This window comes from Monomorium pharaonis, chromosome 1 (assembly GCF_013373865.1).
Source record: "Monomorium pharaonis isolate MP-MQ-018 chromosome 1, ASM1337386v2, whole genome shotgun sequence".
Lineage (NCBI taxonomy): Eukaryota > Metazoa > Arthropoda > Insecta > Hymenoptera > Formicidae > Monomorium > Monomorium pharaonis.
In genome coordinates, this window is record NC_050467.1 from 13,001,841 (window position 1) to 13,023,625 (window position 21,785).

Genomic DNA, 21,785 nt, shown 5'->3' on the forward strand with positions numbered 1-21,785 from the left:
TTACAATAAGCTACAAGAAACTCTTCTTTTTTTCCTTAGCAAACAACGAAAAGTTTACGCGCGTTGTATCGATTGCCAATTGCGTGTTCGGATAACTCATGTAGCACTCACTTTGCATACTTCTGAATTTTGCCCATTGTGTTTAAACAGCGAATAATTGTTGAATGTTCAACTCCTAGTTATTATGCAAGTTTACGAGACAATTGGACACAGTCTTTATTCAGTAATGTTTGCAATTCGTCATCGTCCATAACTGTAGGAAACGCTTTTTATCGTTGCTATCAAAGTCGCCGTTTTTGAATCGTTTAAATCAATTCGTACACGTTCTAATGGCTATAACATTTTCATCATACGTCTCACAGATAATTCATTAGCACTTTTTTTGACATATACAAAACAATAGGCAATGACGAATATACTCTTTGTTTGATTCCATTTTTAATCGTACTAATTATAGAATAATATTGACATTTATGGCTTGTCATGCATAAACATTAAAGTAGGGACAACTTACAAGAATCATAACCATTTCTATTTATAAAACCATAGTAACACATGTATACAGACATCTATTTATATCGACAAGAACTTTTGCACCAACCTAAAAATATTTTGCCTAAAGTAATTGTTATCAATTACTGCATGTTACAATATTGTTGTCTTAATATATTAATTACAATATTATTATCTTAATATATTTCGAAGGTAACAAAACTTGCGAAATTGATATTTAAAATCTCAGTGAAATTGTCGATAACATAAGAGAAATTCAACCGTTAACAGCGAGCAGTGACGATTCGAATGTGCATACTGCGTTTAGACGATCTTAACACCAGACAGCATGACCTTAAAGATATTTATTATTAGAGTATTCAGATAAATACTACTGGCCCTTATATGTATCTTTGTTTTGATAACCCTGGACATATCCGGATGTGTCTGCTACATCCCTGCGACCTGCTATGCCTTTACCTTTTCCTGTCTCGTCAAAACGTTGCTTGTGAGAGCCAGTATATTTGCTAACATCGGTGAGTCTGTCAACGGTTGATGCTGCTTTCCCAGCCTGTAATATGAGATGAGATTATGACCAAACTGCATTAAAAATGTGCCGTTAACTCGCATCACAGTAAATTACATACATCGTATACATCGTACATGCAAATTCCAGATAGCACAAAACATTTATTTTAAATATTCATAAATATTTTAAAAAATTTGTTTAAAAATTGTTAAAAAAATAAAAATTTTATAAAAATTTTGGAATAATTATAATGTATAAAATGTCCTTTGAAAACATCTACAATTCTGTGGGGATATTCGGGTCATTTTGATGACAAACGCGCTTAACAGACGTTTTTAGTATTATAGCTGCGTTTCGATATTCACTGGCAGTACTGCCAGTACTGCGAATCCATTTCAATATACATGAAAGTAAGCTTTCAAACTGTTTTCGTATTCATATGACGTCATAGATTTTGTCGTTACTTCCTATTTTCATTACTGCGGCTCGCGAGATGAGGCAGCCGCAGTAGAAACATGACAGCACTAGAACATGGCAACATATTTAACAATTACAACTCATGTATTTTGCGCAGAAGTACAAAAATTAAATTTTTTCCACATTTTTTTTTTATTTACTTACCGAAAATGCATTTGAAATTCTTTATCTGTGTCTTTGGCAACGACGTTTTTGACATAATTTTTACAACGAACATACGATATTACATTTGGCTTATAAAAACCTAATAATAATAAATCTTCGTTGTCGTTTGATGACTCGTCTTCTGAGGATTCTACCAAATATTTTAAAAATTCTGATAGTACCAGAATTTTTCGTTCTATTGTGTATATGGTATTACAACTGATTATAACACTGTTAATATCATTTCGTTATTACAGTATAAAAGTAACAGCAGTAATATTGAAATGAGTGGATATAATTTGCCCACATTCGAAATGGCCACGTTCGAAATGGCCACGTTTGAAACGGCCACGTTCGGAACGGCTACGTTCGAAACGGCCACGTTCGGAATGGCCACGGGAAATATTGCACGTGGTTCAATTTGCCCACGTTCGAAACGACCATGTCCGAAATGGCCAAGTTCGGAATGGCCACGTTCGAAATGGCCACGTTCGAAACGGCCACGTTTAAAATTACCAAGTTCGTAATGGCCACGTTCGGAATGGCCACGTTCAAATTGGTCACGTTCGAAACGGCCATGTTTGGAAAGATTTATTTCTTGTTTGCGTGGAAAGTTGCAAACCCATGTGGTGCAGAGAATGCTTTGCGCGCGCACGCGCGCGCGCGCATACACACACACACACACACACACACACGCGCGCGCGCGCGCGGGGGGGGGTGTGGGAGAGGGGCCGAAGGCCTTTGGCCCCCCTCTCGCACCCACCCCGTCTAAGTCGCTAACCCATGTGCATTGTACTGGAAATTATGTAAAATATACGTGGCCATTCCGAACGTGGCCGTTCCGAACGTGGCCATTTCGGACGTGGTCGTTTCGAACGTGGGCAAATTGAACCACGTGCAATATTTTCCGTGGCCATTCCGAACGTGGCCGTTTCGAACGTGGCCATTTCGGACGTTCCCTATTGGAACCATCTTGCAGTTCTACTTCATGACGTCACAGCATCAGTACTGCCAGTGAATATCGAAACGCAGCCTATATAAGACAGTACAATGGTACGTTTTTATAGAAGTCACTTATTTCGTGAGGGAGACTTTTCGTGTATGTAAATGTCGTGACTTCATGAATCTGTGTACGAATCCACTAGATCCAACAATACATTACATATATATTATTATAATCTATTTAATATTTTCATTTTTTTGACATAAAAGAGTGTACAAAATATTCATGTGTATACATATTTAAAATGTTTCGATCTTTCTTATAAATATTTCATAAATATTTTTTGTTGTCTGCAATATCATGAAATCAATAAGGGGATGCTGGAATGACCGTCAAACTTGATCGACATTGATAATGTTGAGTCATTCGTGCATATTATTGATAAGTTTTTATACATACTCTTTTTTTATTTGGAAATTTTTTCTAAAGTTAAAGTATTATTATCAATCTGCAAATTAGATTTATTATGGGCTTCGGAAACAAAAAAAATTGCTTTAGAAAAAATTTCAAAAAATTTTGACAATTTTTTGACCCATATTTTTTGAAAAAATTCCGTAACTTTTTTATAACATTGTGGGATTGAAACCCATAACATATTTTTTTTAATCAAAATCGATTTAGCTGTTTTTGAAAAAAAATTTTTTTTAATTATTTTCCCCATAATTTCAGTAAAAATTATTTTTCAAATTTAATACTTGAAGAAATTCAATCTCACATCAATGCCAACTTTTTGTAAAAATATCAATCAAATCCATGCGGCGGCAGCACACACACACAGAGAAGCCTTTATTTGGGCACAGTACAATTGAACACGTTGCAATTGCACACCGTGCTATTGGACACATAAAGTTGCACACCGTTCAATTGGACACGTTGCATTTGCGCACAGTTATTTTTGGACACAACACATATTTTTGTAAAGTTTTTAACACACACACGCACACATGCATGTGAAATTTGTTATTAACATTGTTAACTAAACATTTGTTACGTTGAACACAGTGCATTTGCGCACAGTTCTTTTGCGCACAGTTCGTTTGTGCACAGTTCGTTTGCGCACAGTTTTTTGTGCACGGTTCTTTTGCACACAGTTTTTTTCGTGCACAGTCAAGCGTATCACATCTAGATATTCATAAATTATTACTATTGACATCTAAAATAAGAAGAGGCAACGAGGTGCAAGGCAAAGATGTAGAGTAATATTATGTAATTATTAATTATTAACGGGAACTGAGTATATTTCTACTTTTTACATGATGTATGCTGTCCATAAATAATTTATAACTTGGCAATACTAAAGAAGAGCTCACTTCTCAACGATTTCGTTGAATTTAGGCTCAATTGATGCGTTTTTGCACAAAACAAACAAATCTGACAGAAAAAAGCGTTGCTCTGTTCCGCGAAGGAATATATTAACAGTTAAAGTTTACGACTATCAGGATGTGAAGCCTCTACTTATAAAATGTAGCGATTACGAACATGCTTCGCGGTAGCACGCCATGCAAAAAGTGCATGAAGTGAGGTTGAAAAATCTGTCAAATGTCTATATACGTATTTTTACGAGCATCTCGTTTTGCGTGAAAAGTTCGCAAACCTATGTGGTGTAGAGAATGCTTCGCGCACGCGCGCACGTGCATGCGGTGGCTGCAAGGGAAGGCTTTCGGCCCTCCTCCCGCACCTATCCCGTCCAAGTTGCTAATTCATGTACATTGCAAACAAAGTAAAGTTCACATATGTTTGTAGATTTTCAATACAATGTAAATGATGAATTATTTACGAACCGTATACATTATGCAAAAAGTAAAAATCGGTTGCTTCCCGTTAATAATTAATAATTACATAAAATTACTCTATGTCTTTGCCTTACATACCGTTGCCGCTTTTTAGATATATCAACATTCATAATTTATGAATATCTAAATGCGATTTGCTTGACTGTGCGTAACAGAACTGTGCCCAAAAAACTATGCGCAAACGAACTGTGTCCAAAAGAACTGTGCGCAAATGAACTGTGCTCAAAAAACTGTGCGGAAACAAACTGAGCGCAAAAGAATTGTGCCGAAAAGAACTGTGCGCAAACGAACTGTGCGCCAAAAAAACTGTGCTCAAACGAACTGTGCACAAAAAACTGTGTGCAAAAGAACTTTGTGTAAACAAATTGTGCGCAAGAGAATTGTGCGTAAAAGAACTGTGCGCTAATGCACTGTGTTTAATGTACTGTGTGTCATTGAACCACTTCCGCACACACATGCTTATCCTGCTGTGCCCTTTGCCTTCGTTCAATATTATTTTTTTATATAAATCCACCGTCGGATTATCTCAGCTATTTGGATCTGGGATGCTATTTCGTAACCACTACCGACAACTATCGATGTCGTTAAATGTCTTTGCGCACGTATTTTGATATATGAAAAAATATGCGCAACGACGCCTAACGACATCGATCATTGTCGGTAAGTGGTTACAGAATAGCACGCTTGGTGGTATAATAAGTTATAGCAAACGATGATTCTATTAAATTCAATATGGTGAATCCAATCTGCATATTTTATAGACTTACACGTGTATGTAGATGCCATTTCAACAAATGTAGCGAAAAATTAGCTTAATACAAAAAATAAAAAATGACGGCATTTGTTATGTTTTCTTTGAAAATTTTCGTGTTTTTTTCTATTTTTTGTACCTTTTAGCGTCATGAAGTAGTGCATTCAAAGTTTTCTTTAATTCAGACACTATACTATTATCATCAGACAAGAGTGAACACTGTGATCTCAGATGCGCACAGTATGGTAATAAACGGACACAGCTGAGTGAAACGGACACAGTAACAAACGGACACAGTAACAAACAGATACAGTCGCAAATCCATGTGGTGCAGAGAATGCTTTGCACACACGCACACGCACACGCACATGCACACACGCACGCACACACACACACACACACACACACACACACACACACACACACACACACACACACCACACCACACCACACCACACACACACACACACACGGGGGTGCAAGAGAGGCTTCGCCTCGCCCTTCCGCACCCACCCCGTCGGTAGGGATGCTCTGAAAAGTCGCAACCCATGTGGTAAATTTATTATTGTGTCCGTTTGTTACTGTGTCAGTTTCGCACTGTGTCCGTTTGTTACTGCGTCCGTTTCACTCAGCCTATTGTGTCCGTTTATTACTATGCACATCTGGGACGCTCCCTCAGACAATATCTAATTGTAAGATAGAATATTATAATTTCCATGTTTAACCTTCGCTTGGCAGACTGGGGTCTTCAGAGGACCCCAACAAAACATAAACGCCTATAAATTGAACACTTTTTATGCAATTAACGTCAATTTGCATACGAGAGTTGTAAGGATCGTTAATTTTAAATCTGATACCAAAAATGCAAAATTTAAAATGGCGGATCTAAAATAGCGGACTTAAAATATCTATATGTAAACATAGAATCAAAATGTACAAATTTTACACGAAAACATTCTTCTGGGGTTTTTGGGGTTTCTAATTATGAATTTGATCAAAAATGTAAAATTGCGGACCTAAAGTATTCATATAAACGTAGAATCACAAAATGTAAAAATTTTACGCAAAAACATTTTTTCTAAGTGTTTCTGGGGTCGCTAATTACAAATTCTGGCTAAATTTTAAAATTAAAAAACGCGCATTTGAAATGACCAACATTCTGTCGTATCCAGAATTGCGACGGGGACACAGCGGACTTTTGGTTGTTTTCTTTTTCGGAGGGTTTTTATGTTTTTTATTTTTATAGTGTTTTATAATTCTTTTTTATTATTTTTAATTTTTTAATTAATTTTTTAATTTTGACATTTGACCAGTGAATTGGTAATTAACGATCCCTTAGATAAATGTTTTCATGTATAATTTTTACATTTGACGATTTTACGTTAATATGGATACTTATGGTCCGCTATTTTGGATTTGCCATTTTAAATTATGCATTTTTGACATCAGATTCGAAGTCAGCGATCCTTAAAACCCTTGTATTGCAAATCTTGACGTTGAATGCATAAAAGTTGTCCAATTTATAGACGTTTATCTTTGGAGTCCTCTGTTTATCTTTGGAGGATCCCATTCCGTCAACGGACGTGACAAAATAGGTCTTCGTCAAGCGAGGGTTACTATAACTTATAAATGTTATAATCGGTTGCTGTAACTATATGATAACGATAATAGCAGTCTCTCGACTTATCTTTCTATTTAAAAGCTGTTTAAATCTTAAAAATTGTTTCTAAATTATTCAAATCTTAAATTGTTGTCTATCTAACCTTTTAAGCAGTAATTCAAGGCACAATCGCTTCATGAAAAATACACGAAGTAATAATATGAAGAATACGAAGTAAAAATAAATTAAATTGCAAATATCCACATAAGTGTTTTTGTCTCATTAATTATGATTGTCACAATGTCAACTTGATCAAAATTTAACAAATATTTTCATGAACTTTCAATCAAATTAATAGTATGTTAACCTTATTGTAACAATTGTTTGTTATTTGGGATTATGAGACATTCAAAGTGCCCTTGGAACATATTTTAAATATCTAATGTTTCAATAACATAAACAGGATACTTTGTAACATACTCTGGATATCTTGGAACGTCGAATTGTTTCCTAGCTACTTATTATAGCAATGCTCCCGTTATTTCTCGGACAAATGAGGATTTTTTAATGTCTTCGGATTTCATTCAGAGCCCAAAAATGATACTTGAATATTTTTCTTTTAAATAAAGAATCTCATAGAACTTCTATGGGAAATGGAATTTTCGGTTAAATTTTTTAAAAACTTATTATACGGATAGTTCTTCATTCGTAGATCAAAAGTGTCATTCTTATAGACTTAAAGCATTCTACGCTGAAAATTTTGTCAGTAGATGTATATTCATAATAGATGCATATATAAACGTATGACTTTGAATCTATTGGCACTTTTGATCTACACATCAAGAGCTATTAATGTAACAAGATTTCAAAAAATTTTCAAACCCGAAAGTCATTTCTTATATAAATTTTGCGGGATTCTTTGATACGTACGCCGCCAACGCCTCCGGTAACCCCAGGTGGTCCACAATTAGCCATCTTCTTTTTTATTTCCGCTAATTCAGTTTTTTTACTTTTGGCCAAGTCTTCAAGAAACATTTTATACTGTTCAAGGCTAAGTTTCATGGATCTATTATTGATAAAAAAAAAAAAAACAAATGTGAAAACAAATTTCCTAGATAGTTAAGTTTATTGAGAGAAGAGATTTAGGCAATTTTTTAAATGACGTACTTGTGCTTTTTGAAGTGAATTCCAGTGTCCGTGGTGGTAATTTTCTTTCCATCGATTACCTTTGCTTGCTTCATCCATTTGTCACTTTGACTTAACGTAATCAGTTTGCCATCGCTCTTTGGATCGCCGAATTTGGAAAACGATTTAAAGTTTGTTAAAATGCTATTTGATTCAGTGCCAGGACTACTTGGAGTTGAACTTGTTGAACTATCTTCCAGCTTCACATTTGTTATCTCGTTCGCAATCGAAGTCGTCTCGTCATTAGGAGTCTCATTTTTAGCAGTATCGTTCTTCTCCGCTTGCATTGTAACTACAAAAATGAAAATTTTCCATATAATTCATCAGACGCGACAATTATTTAGTCTCAATTCAAAAGCAGTATTTATATTTTCTATTTTTATTATACAATAATTATACAATAATATTTGTAAAAAAATGAAATAATACTTGATACTTGTAAAAAATAAATAAAAATTGAAATTATTCTATTACTTGCGATCTTTCACCCAGTAAAGGAATAGATAGTGAAAGAATAGAATAACCTTTACAGCTAATTTTTCAAGACAATTACGAAGGATATATGAAAGAGAAAATCAGAAAGAGTGAATTTATTTATTCCTGACATATAATACACATTAGTAAAATATGTACATTATTCTAAATATAATTTATATTAAGAATAATATTTTTTAATATAATCGCTCAACTTCGTAAAAAGTTTTGTAATAATATTGTGTTTGTTCACTTTTTTCTAATTTCCCTTTGTATATATATTATTCATCTCATCTATCGTTAAACAATATAATCAATAAGTAATTCAACTGTTGCTTTTCCATTCATTATACAAAAGTTCTCTTCCGGCTCGTTATCAATATATTACTATAGCAATTAGTGATATTTCGTTATAATAGGAATTACGATATTTGTTTTATCGAGTGGTAATTTTTAGCATTCGATAAAACCAGTGATATATAATCCTTACCAGTAATATGTAGTCCTTGCTATTCATTGCAAAAGCTAAATAAGATTAAAAAAGTAAAAAACCTAGATAAGATTTTGCCGCGTATTCTAGGTTAAATTTGTTTACCTTATCGATGGCTGGTAGTTATCAATCTGATATTTATTTGCAACCATTCAGAATTAAATGTCTCATCTGTATCGGAAAGTCATCACGTAATAAAAGAAACGACACAAGCATCTTATTACATTATGTCAAGAGATACGGTAATGTCTTGCGCCACAGTCCGTTTCGTGCCAAACGCGCAGCACTGTGTTCTTTACGCGAGACGATGTGACGACTTGCGAACATTTGCGAGTATATGAGATTACCAGATTTCAATAACTGTTGAACCGATCAAGTTTTTAGTGAGCTCAATCAATAGCTTAAGTTTAAATTATATAATAAAACTGTTTCTATTTTGTCTCTAAATTTAGGATAGAAAAGTTTGCTTACTGATTTGTAGAATCTAATGAAATAAATTTCCACTCATGATCAATAGCGTAGGCTCTAACTGGCAATTTTAATTTGTTAATTATTATATAATATTTGATTTTAGTATTAATAAAATAAAAAGTATGTAATATTAACCATTAAAAAACGTTGTATAATTTTCACTGTTTCTGATAAAATTTAAATATTTTGTGATATATATTTATTATTGTTTACATAAATAATAATGCATGATAAATATTGAATATTTAATCTAACAATTTAGTCGAAAATAAAGTAAAAATTTATTCATATAAAAAATATATTTGCGTATAGAAAATAATACCTCTTTATTAATTCATGTGAACTTAATTTACAAAAAAAATATTAAATTTATTTCACGCTCTACATTGTAATTGTCTTGTTATTATAGTATTCTACAATATTACAATAATTTGTGTAAATTACAGCATTTTAATTAAAATACATACCTAATGATTTTTTAAATTAAGTTTTAATATAAATTATTTTTTCCTTCAATTTTTAACATAATAAAATAAATTTTTAAGTCAATAACATTAACTTCAATTTAGTTAAAAAAATTTTTAACTTACCCGTTTTAAAAAAAAATTTTTCTCTAAATTTTTATATTTTTAGAAAATTTAAGAAATGTTTTTAACAAGTTGAAATATTTTCCAAAAATAATTTCCAAAAATAACTTGAAAAAGGATATAAATATTTTTTAAAAACTAAATATAATGTATAAAATATTCAAATAAGGATATTTAGAGCAATTTAAACTGCTAGACACATATATTTTAGGTATTAAAATAGTATTTAATATTAGTATAAAACACTTTATTTACTTTTATTTCAAAACTTAATTTTGAAAACCCTTTAAAACATTATTTTATTATCATTTCGTTGAAATATACACATATACTTGAAAGATGCCATTATGCTGCATTTTTTATTCTATTTAATATGATTTTTTAATTATGAGAAATAGAATTTCGCTACAGCATCCATTAATAATGCTATATTATTGCTCATTCGATCCCAACAGAAAATACTTTTTCATATCTTTTTCCATAATAAAAAATATAAAAATATCAATATCTCTCTCTCTCTCTCTCTCTCTCTCTCTCTCTCTCTCTTTTTAGAAATCTTTATATATGTGAATTCTAATATATATACTTGTAAAAATTTCTCATTCAATAATTACTGAAAAAAATTCTATAATTTTTAAAAAAATCTTATTTAATTTGAAAGAAAGAAAAATTAAAGTTTTTTTTTTTCAGAAATCTTCATAAATTTAAATAAAAAAATGTTTAAGAAAAATGTTTGATTGATAAAATGAAAAACATGTTTACCAGAACAATCCTGACACTAAGCTGCAAAAGAGAATATAAGTTCAATTTCTATAAATACTTATGTAATATAGTTTTTAAATATAGTTTTAAAAGTAAAAGGATTAAAAGAGTAAATTCTTTACATAGCCGTAATATTGAATGGAGACGCTTTGGAGAGGAGTCCGAATATGTGTGGAAATAGAAAATGTGCGAGATGTGTGCATAAATGTATGCCACGATAATAAAACATAATGCGCGATAACGCCGCAAGCATAAAGTTATTTTACGGTTATAAATAGAAATTACGAATGTTGTATGTTAACATAATTAGTGTCATCGCCACGCATGCTAGAGCTGATTGAGTAATACCGCATCAACGATCAGGTGTTAAAATTCAAGACATGTCCAAGTCCTCCATCGTATTCCTCTAACATCATTGTTATATCTAATATTTGAATTAATTTCGTTGCACACATCTAATTGTATGTTGTTTCTCGGCATCCCGGACGAGAAAATCGACTCACCGGACCTGTTAGCTATCGGGGAGAAACAATGATGACGTTCCGTTAAGTATAGAGTTTCTAGGTCAGTGTGCGCGTAGATATTAATTCCGTCACGGCGGCGACAGCAGCGGGGACAAGATCACAACGACAGCACCAAGCTCGAGGAAAAGATTTAAACTAGCGTGTTTCGTATTGTTTCATTAACGATTGTACAAATGTATCGCGATTCCAATAATTCCTGCGGTCGCACCTCGGAAAAACGCACAAGTGCCAAATCATCAAATCCAAGAGCAGACGTATGCACATGGATTGCGTAGAAAACTCGTGCGCGCCAACTCGCGACGTGGTCAGGCGCGCATGTATTCTATCGATCTTCTCGTTCCAGGACGTACGCAGCAGTTACCCTCTCGCAGCTTTGAAACCGTGTTTCGTCGTTAAATGGTTACTTTTTCTGCCAAAACGAAGAAAAATACTCATCTCTCAAGAGTCGCACTGTTGTCGCCGCTGCCATTGCATCATCTTTGGTTTCGCATAAACGGACAAACTATTTTATCCCTGTTGCGCGATATCGTAAATACATCAACGAGTCTCCCAAAAACATAACAAGATCTTTATATGCTAAGATTAACAATGTCTTATTATTTCTTGCTTAAAAATCGACGCATTCATGCTACCAACTTTGAAAAATATCAATTTATTTTGAAACCATTCAAAACGTTTAAAATCTAACAGCTTTACTTTATCATTTACAAAAAACTTTTTTTAGAAAGATCTTAGTAAATACTTAAACATATAAAGCCAGCTTCTTTTTTAACGATTGTCCGTTTTTGTGGTCCACAGTTTTAACAACTGTTTAGCCTTCCGCTAAGAAACATGTTATTCGCAATTAGCTGTTTATATGTTTGCTATTATAAAATACAAGAATTTATTTGTATTTACGTAATTTATCATGTATGTATATATATGTGTGTGTGGGGGTGTGTGTGTGTGTTCAATGACATTACAGTTTAGAAATGTCATGAAAATTTTATCAAAATTTACAAGTATAATAAAACGATCAAAATAAGATTGTTTTATAGGGATTTAGCAGAGCGACTTAATAGAAATTTAATCTGTTTTAAATAAAATTGTCTACGACGATATCAATTTATAATCAGTTCAATATCAATTATTAATTATTTATTTTTATTAAATTGTCACCTGTTTATTGAAAATAAAACTTGTTTGATAACAATTAACTTTCAACAGGTACAAGTCTTTCTTATTTCCATAAATCCAACTACAATGAGATTGAAAATGAGACTAAATCATCACAGAACGCTTCCGCGATTATCGTTTATCCCTAACGATTATCGTAGTCCCCACTTACGTACATATAATACTTTCAAATTACCACTTTTTAGTTGCATTTAATGTGAAAGATATAGAGAATATTTCTTACATCCTAATGCTTCAAAAATTTTTTATATTTTAAATTTATAAAGGTTTCTTAAAAAATAGCTAAAATTATTTCAAACTTTTTAACTTTTCTTTAAAAATTATATAAAATAAGAAATCATAGAATATATTAGCATTCACATATATAAAAACTGTTAGAAAAAATATAGATTTTTTTCATAGTTTTTTATATTTTCAGATTTATGATTGCTTCAAAATAAACGCTTATAGAGTTAGTTGGATTTTTGGTAAGTAAACATTTTAATAATTGAATGTATAAACACGTTTCGTTTATTTCGATATTTGTTTAATATAAGAGCCTGTACATATATGTCTTAATTTAAATAATAACTTCTTCAAAAATTATAGAATGAGAAATTGTTAGAACATTTCAAAATTTATATATACAAGGTAACTTATTTTAAAAATATATTTAAATACTAAAAAAACAGCGTTTCACAATAAATGTTTAAATCGTTAACACAGCTTCTCACCTCCAAACGTCACCAAACGGAAGTATAAACACAGGGATTTTCTACTCTCAATTCATAGCGTTAAGATTTTGTGAGCGTTTCGAAGCATATTTTTGTGATTGTAATTCGAACTTAGAATATTTTCGTGTGATCAGCATACTGACTTAAAATATCTTCGTGTGATTGTTAACTGAATTTGGAATGATTCCACATTTAAGTGAACCAAACTTCCGATTAATTATTAATAGATTATTATACATCTTCATTTTGTTCTTTTTTGTAAATTAGATTCCGCTTGCGATTCCGAGACGAGTGCAATTATTTTATCGTGTGCGAGCTGACTCTCAACTTAAGGTGCGAATTTCGATTCGAGTTAATATTAATAAATTAAAGATTCTAGCATAAAGTTAGTTTTCGTTTCTTGTTTGTATAGTAATTATCCCGCGCGTGAAGTTGGTGAACGACGAGTGTCTTGCATCCTCCATTTCTTCAATACCGTCCTTACAAAAGGCTAGCGTGGCAACGTCACGTGGCAGTGGTTTGGGGTAGTACCTACAACAGTGTTCTTTTAAACCCGTCAACTGCATGGCCCTGCAAATTCATTAAGACTCTCGCCACAATATAATATACAGTATCGTCACTCTGTTTTGATTCTTTTGATGTCAGTGTCCAAAATCACGTGTCATGTCACATCATTGATGTGAAATTAAATTTCCTTAAGTATTATATTTGAAAAATAATTTTTATGAGAGTTATGGAGTAAGTTTCTACCGACGGTTCAAATCGGGTCAGAGTCGGGCCAATTAGCTAATGGCTGTGCTGGTCACAACGGAAATTAGGTTACTTCCGTTGTAACCAGCATAACTATTGGCTAATTGGCCCGACTCTAACCCGATTTGAACTCTCGGTGAAAACTTACTCATAGAGAAAAGAAAAAAAAATTTTTTTTTTTCGAAAACAACCGATTTTGATAAAAAAAATATGTCATGGGTTTTCCATAATGTTATAAAAAAATTACGGAATTTTTTTTTCAAAACATACGGGTAAAAAAAATTGTTAAAATATTTTTGAATTTTGTTCTATGGGATTCAGATGGACTACTATCACTATTTTATGTAGAAAAAATCTATGACTTCCCTATGATATACATTAGTTTTAAAATGATCGGAAATGACTACATATATAAACATAAATATATATATATATATTTTTTATTATTTATATACATATATACATAATGTATACGTATATATTATTAAATATATATACAGGGTGGCTGGCTATAAACGTACAAATTTTATAAAAAAAATAAAAAGCATCGATAAAAAAGTACAACGGACGGGAAACAATCAGAATTGGCTACATAAAATTTTGAGAAAAATTGCTAAGGCCTATTTCTACCAACATAGATTAATTTTAATCTTGGATTAACTTACTCTTTATCCCTTTCTCATTTTTGGTACTAGAATGAGATAACAAGTACATTAAACCAAGATTAAAATTAATCTACGTTGATAGAAATAGGCCTATGATGTGCGAATAAACGCGCATCGTGGGCCTTAACCATCCTGTAAATACATTATCTAAACAAAATTACCTTTTCAAAAAAAAAGGCGCCGAGTGTATGGTTTTTCTTTAAGGAAAAAAATCACAAATTCTGAATAGTACATGATTTTCATCAAAATCAATCCAAGTGATATGTAGGTGAAAAATATCACATTTATTTACGTATCAAATAAATCTAAGATAATACTTTTCATCAAATTCAATTAAAATAATGTATATATAAATGATATATGTATATATATATACACTGGCGCAAAAAAAAACGAAACAAAATTTTTGACAAATTTTTAGGCAATCTTCAAAGTGATGCAACTTTGCGAAAAATCATCCAAATTACATGTACTTTTTTTTTAAATTAAAGGGCAAAGACTCTACTTTGAGAATCCCTACGCGAAAGTTTGATTTGTTAAGTGCGAACCTTTTGTATTGCATGAAAACCAAACATGTGTTTTTTAAATAAAAAAAGTAAAAGTTTGTTATCATTTTGCACAAATTTTTCGTTAAAATCTTGCTAATATTAATACAGATTCTTAAAGTTCATTCTTTTCTAAGCAATTTAAAAAAAAAAACATGTTGATACGATGTTTTTTGTTGATTGCACGCGAGTTTGAAATTTGCACTGCATTTTAAGGTATTTTAGCGAATAAATACGGTTTTTTTTAATATCATGAATTTTGAGTATCAATATGATATTGCACATTGATTTTATTAAAAAATCAGCCTTTTCAGGGCCACATGATGTACAAAATCCGATCGTCATTCTCCACATGGTGCAGAATCGGGTCACTTTGATGACAGTGGTATGATTGAGTTCAACACGAATAAAATCAATGTGCAATATCATATTGATACTCAAAATTCTGATATTAAAAAAATACCGTATTTATTCGCTAAAATACCTTAAAATGCAATGCAAATTTCAAACTCGCGTGCAATTAACAAAAAACATCGTATCGACATGTTTTTTTTTAAATTGCTTAGAAAAGAATGAACTTTAAGAATCTGAATTAATATTAGCAAGATTTTAACGAGACATTTGTGCAAAATGATAACAAACTTTTACTTTTTTTATTTAAAAAACACATGTTTGGTTTTCATGCGATACAAAAAGTTCGCACTTAACAAATCAAACTTTCGCGTAGGGATTCTCAAAGTACAGTCTTTGCCCTTTAATTTAAAAAAAAGTACATGTAATTTGGATGATTTTTCGCAAAGTTGCATCACTTTGAAGATTGCCTAAAAATCGGTCAAAAATTTTGTTTCGTTTTTTTGCGCCAGTGTATATATATATATATATATATATATATATACGGCAACATTTCTGCAATGTTTCAATGTCCGTAATCATTTCAAATGTAATCTTGTTGAAAAATTTCTGTAATATTTCGATAATATTTCTGATGGATTCGACTTTTAATGCTCTTTAATTTTTGTCCTTACAAAATTTTTAAAATGTTGAAAAAAAGGGAGTCGGGGTGAGGTAATTAAAAAGTTTGAAATTTTTGAAAAATCTAAATATACTATTGTAAAGAATATAAAATGCCATAAAAATTTTGTATAAAACATTTTATCATAAACCTTATATTTTCAATGATATTCGCCAAAAATGAAAAAATGCGTTAGTTTCAACCCCTAAACATCGAGATAAGCCGCTAAAAAAAATATGGGTCTAATATTTTTTCATGTTCTACAACATATCCAAAGCTCATTAAAATCGGTGAGAGACAGTTCTGTCCGTTCCCTTGTAAGTAGTTAAAAAAGATAAAATAGAAGATAATAAATTATTATGATAAAGACTAGTAATTATATATGAGTAAATCGTAAATTGTAAATTTTTTCTAGATACGATAATTTGTTAAATTTTACAAATATTGCAAATGTAGAAAAATCCATAGAAAGGCATAAAAAAAAATATCCAACGGATTCCACAAAATCTAAACGAGTTGTATATTTCTTTAAAAGGTAACAATTGGAAAGAATTATTAAAAATAGAGGAAGAAGATTCATTCGTCACAGAATCTTATTACGAACAATTCAACAAAGGCACTCATTTTTATTGATAAAACGTTATCAAATTTAATATTAAATAATTTAAATGACAAGTTAATAATTTTTGTTAATGGAACTTTCGCTACAGTTCCTCAACTAAAAAATTCGAATTGTCAGTTATGGACAACTGTCATAAGACATAATAATAAAGTAAGTAAAATAATTAGTCCATTTATAATTTATTATTTAAGTAATTGATTTACTTAATCACAATAGAAATTGTATAATTTATATAAATGTAAATTAAATAATATAAATAATATAATTTTTAAATGTTTCAGACATTTCCAATAGTGTACATTATTGTGGAAGGACACACAACGCAAAACTATATCAACGTGTTAAAAAAAATAAAAAATATTTTTAAAATAAATCCTGACATTGCAATGTCAGACTTTGAAAACGCCGAACAAAAAAAAAGCCTTACGTACGGTTTTCTCCAACATTAAAATTATTGGCTGCTACTTCCTTATTACAGCCAGGTAATAAAAAATAACTTCACTTAATTAACAAAAATGTAAATCAATTTTAATCGTATTAATTTCCTATTACAGGCGTTAGTACACAATACTGAAAAACACGGAATATTAAAAAATGATAAAAATGGAGTAGGTTGGGGTGCGACAAAATTATTGATATCGTTAGTCTTTTTACTAGAAAAATTAATAGTAGAAGGTTTCAATCTAATATTAGGAATTATTTTTCAAGATTGCACGTATTTGCAGTTTTTCCAATATTATAAAGATACGTGGATAAACATTTTAAGCCTGATTATTTTTCGGTTTTCGAACAAATACACCGAACCAATAACGTATCTGAAAGACACAACCGAGAACTTCAGTTAAATCTGAAAAAACACACAACAATTGCTGAATTTTTAGGTAAATTAAACGCCATATCTCGTAAAATTTTTTCCATACCATCTTTTCCATACCATATTAATTATTCTTAAAATGAAATATTATTTACTGTTGCGGAATGCGCGAGGGAGCCTCGCGAGTGCGGCCGCGAGGCTGCGGCATGTATCGATCACGACATCCAATCGCGATCCGCGGGATTCGCTCCACGCGTAGCGTGCGTGAATGCGAGCAACCGCTTGCTTTCTGAAACCAGGAAAACAAAGTAAAGGATCCCTCCCATTGTCATCACGCGGCGAAAAATGTTGTGACGTACGCAGCCCTAATTGGGCAGGAAGGATCTTACGATCCTTCTAAATCGCGAACACCGCCGCGCACCCATTTTTCCGCAGCAGAGCGTTTTCGAACGGAAACCGCAGCAGTCATCCCTCCGTGTCTCGCGGATTTCTCTTGTTCGGTAAATCGCGCTACACCGAATATCCGTGCTCCGAGTTTCCGCAGTTCATTGGATTCGGCTCGCGAGTCTCGCTCCGCCGATTCCATAATCAAGTAACCAACAATCTTTTGGAGCCCTCCGCTCCGCTCCTTTAGGGTATTTTACATTTCGTGCCTAAGCTCGGATTGCGAGTGTCACTCCACCGCAGTTTTCTCCAAGGACAAAACGACCAGCTCGAGACGCAAGTTTCTTCCGCCGAAGTCTATACGAATCATAAGAGACGAAGGAAGAAGCGATAATTGTCATTCGCGAGCGATCAAAATACGATAGTGGCAATCTCGCAGTGTCACGAGTGATTGTTACGATAAACGAGCGTTCAGTTCAGAATAAAACTTATTGCTGCATTTCAAGTTCATCTGAGAACCTTGTGGTTTTTTTTCGTTGTGTGAGATCCTCCTTCGCCTCTCAACAAGAAGAAATAACACTGCACAGTGCTGGCGAGCCAATCGGCTCGTGCTCTGGCATTCAACGTAAGCGCGTGCACGACTTGAACGCGCGAACGAAAACATTTATAGTTTGCCTTTCTGAGATCAAAAACGGTAATAGAAGTTTCGCGAAGCATCCATAATTTTGGGCACGAATGAAACGAAATAGCCTAAAAGAAAAAGATGAAATAATAAAAATCTAGAATACAATTGAAAATGATAAAGATTTGGATCTTCTATTAATTTTACGTAAATTATCTGAATTATGGGAAAATAAGACTTCATGAGTAAATTAACATTTAACTACTATTCTTTTTTAAATTATTGTTCATAGACTCGTAAGTTCTTCTTATCTTTCTTAATACTATTTTCATTTACAATAATTTATTTTATTCCAAATAGTGTAAATTTACTTACAAAATAATCCTTGATTTTTGGACAAACATTCCATTGGTACTCCCAAACCTATTCTCGCAAATGCCAATGTGGGTAGCACATTTTCTGTCTGCTGTAACATAAAAAGTATATACCAGTCAGTAGACTGTATAACAAAGTGACAATAAACAACGAGATCTGTCAAAAGCGTTGATAATAGATTGACAATAAGCACAACAATATTTCTGCTAGTAAACAATGTCAGTACATTGCTACAAACAGCACATGTTCTTTGTAGAACAACAGTTTCGACAAATCTGATCTCAGTTCATGGTATCAATCCGTTGCTGCACTGTTGATGACAAATCTAATGTTATAATGTAATTTCAACTTTTGCTTATAATTTTGGCACACTTGGAAACATAGCAGACTCAGAATTTTGCAGCTTTACTCGGCAGGGAATTTTTCTCCGGCTGTCAACATTCTACAAATGATTGGCTGAAACAAAATAAATTAAAAAAAAGAATTAGTTTATTTATGATTACAACAAGCACATAAGATACATGCTCTTTTATTTATGAAGATTTCGTTTCTTGATTAATAATCATTCCAATGCAAAGAACGAGATTTCAATTATAAATCTTGTCTATCAAGGCACATTAAAGAAACTGAAAATTACTTTAATATAATATAATATAATATAAATATAATTTGGTACAATTTAAAATATTAATATATTCCCAGTGAACACATTTTATAGCGGCAATATAATATGGAAGTTACATGTAATTTAACATTGTTATTCTTGTGATATGTGGATGCTATATGACATGGAAATAACCTGTTACGTAATATTTGTTATACGCAAGTGATATAGCTGTTATACATCGTTTTGGCGTTACAGTTATTCAACAAAAATTGTATAATCGTAACATAACACGTTCGTATCAATGTTATTACGGAACGACGCGTCGTAGTTGACTCAGAAATCAGACAACATTATAACATTCTGAATGACAGATCTATTTGATAATAAAAAAAATTATTATAAAGATAATGTTTTCAAAAATAACGGTTTGTCTACAATTACTGCGCACAAAAAATGCACAAAATCTAAATTCATCATGTGCTGAACAAAAACAGAATAATAAATGTACACTATTCAATTTTTCTTAGAATTATGATCTATATAGTTAACCATCTAATTAATCATTTGAACGCTTCAAAGATTAGTGCTAAATAGATCGCAATTTCCATCAAATTATTAAGGTTATGGAAAAAGATAAATTTAACAATGAAATTAATAAGTAAATAAATTAATGCTATTTATTTTTAATGTTTTGCAAAATTTAATTGCTTTTATAAAAAATAATATAGTTGCGTCAGTTTATAACATATAGGTATATGTAGACAATAACAAGTACCCATATCGATGAGTCAAATTGGCGTAGCAGGTAGAGTACAAGGTTCGTCATCCTAAGGTCCCGGGTTCAAACCTAGCAGCGGCAAGAAAGAATAAAATAAAAAATTACATAATTTAAATTTAATTAATTAATAAAAATTTATCCTAAATTTAGTATGTGCTGTTAATAATAATAATTTAAAAAAAATGAAATTTTTATTTTATTTTATTTTTCTTTGTAACTGTTGTGTGACGGTTAGATAACATGTAATTATAACATGTTATATTGCTGAGTCGAAAATTGTAACTTACATGTAAGTTACGTGTAATTTCAGAGTGACGTAACCTGTTATATTCGGTTACATTACTGTTACACTGCTATTATATTACTGTGTTCACTGGGTTATATTATAATTTATTCTCTTACATATAAAACATTTTTTATCTTGTTCATCCCTATGTACTTTATATTCAGTTGTGATTTTTTAACATTTATTTCAATTACATGTCACAATTTACTTACACAATATTTATTATTTTTGACGCGCGCATATGTCAAAATGTCTCCGCACACTCGCGGATTTACTACTTCAACAGTGTTACTAACCTGTGGAAATTGAAATGGTATTGCCTAAAGAATTTTGCTGGTACCCACATTTTCCTCATCTGGTGATTTTCGGACTAATGTCGTGTAACCAACATTAATATTAGGTTTGTTTTTTATTCCTGCACTGCTGCACTGGTGCAATAAGTTAGAATAAGACAAATATATTTTTTCTCATTCTAACTTATTGCACTATTGCAGCAGTGCAGGAATACAAAACAAATCTATTGTCACGTCCGGATAAGGGATTTATTATCCGGTGTGTGTCGAGACGCCTCGGTCGCCCGACTGACGCAGGCTTTCTTTTTTCGGTTTTAGGCAACACGCTTACATGTATTTTACCTGGGAGATGGTGAGAGCCTGTTGCCGGGAAAACCGTGTGAACTTGAATTAATGTAGTTATGATCAGGTGTGGTGATTAATATGAGTGGCCTTCATTTGGACACAGTACAATTGGACACAGTGCAAATGGACACAAAATAATGTACACGTTTCAAATGGACATGGTTCATTTCGATACAGGAATTTTAGACACAGTAATTTTGTACACAGGAAAAATAAATTCTGGACAAATTACAATTTAGACATGATAAAAATGTACGCCGTGCAATTTGACACGTAAAATTTGTCCACTGCAAACTTGTACACCGCAAAGTTGTACGCCGCAAAGTTGTACACCGCAAAGTTGTACACTGCAAAGCTTTGCGTGGAAAGTCGCAAACCCATGTGGTACAGAGAATGGTTTGCACACACGCACACGGGGGGATGCAAGGGGGGCCTTCGGCCCTCCCTCCCGCATCCACTCTGTCGAATTCGCTAACCCATGTTGTACATTGCAAACAAAGTAAAGTTTATATGTGT

At 32.1% G+C, this 21,785-nt stretch overlaps 1 protein-coding gene and 1 long non-coding RNA gene across 25 annotated transcripts; one reads left to right on the forward strand and one right to left on the reverse strand.

The window, feature by feature from the left end:
- Positions 1–418: 418 nt before the first annotated feature.
- Positions 419–20,859, reverse strand: LOC105834581 (tubulin polymerization-promoting protein homolog). 16 transcript variants are annotated; one of them, XM_036285768.1, is made up of 6 exons: positions 20,343–20,408; positions 18,961–19,051; positions 7,957–8,266; positions 7,720–7,855; positions 973–1,063; positions 419–846 (listed from the first exon to the last, which is right to left on the reverse strand). In XM_036285768.1, the coding sequence occupies exons 1-6, from the start codon at positions 20,391–20,393 to the stop codon at positions 827–829; spliced, it is 699 nt and encodes a 232-aa protein (XP_036141661.1). In that variant the 5' UTR covers positions 20,394–20,408; the 3' UTR covers positions 419–826. The 16 variants fall into 16 exon arrangements, 14 of the variants coding, with proteins under 14 accessions (XP_036141661.1, XP_036141550.1, XP_036141743.1 ...); XM_036285850.1 differs by lacking the exon at positions 419–846 and adding an exon at positions 19,187–19,416 and having other exon boundaries at positions 884–1,063; positions 18,961–19,048; positions 20,343–20,357; XM_036285813.1 differs by lacking the exon at positions 419–846 and adding an exon at positions 19,187–19,416 and having other exon boundaries at positions 884–1,063; positions 20,343–20,357.
- LOC105834020 lies at positions 11,395–21,257 on the forward strand. Of its 9 annotated transcripts, XR_004963094.1 has the most exons (7): positions 11,395–11,536; positions 11,626–12,925; positions 13,439–13,504; positions 13,584–13,695; positions 16,679–16,915; positions 17,047–17,247; positions 17,320–18,481. It is a non-coding gene; the product is annotated as an uncharacterized LOC105834020 (long non-coding RNA). The 9 variants fall into 9 exon arrangements; XR_004963080.1 differs by adding an exon at positions 21,243–21,257 and having other exon boundaries at positions 11,626–13,695; positions 17,320–17,646; XR_004963086.1 differs by having other exon boundaries at positions 11,626–13,695; positions 17,320–17,405; positions 17,474–18,481.
- Positions 21,258–21,785: the final 528 nt, after the last annotated feature.

Coding starts and splice junctions, on each gene's coding strand:
- LOC105834581 (XM_036285657.1), bottom strand. CDS start 20,393: ATGACGAACCTTGTACTCTACCTGCTACGCCAATTTGACTCATCGATA. Junction 8,267..18,960: donor CAAAAATCAAGGATTATTTT/GTAAGTAAATTT, acceptor TCATTTTTGTAG/TTACAATGCAAGCGGAGAAG. Junction 1,064..7,719: donor TTACCGGAGGCGTTGGCGGC/GTACGTATCAAA, acceptor CTCATATTACAG/GCTGGGAAAGCAGCATCAAC.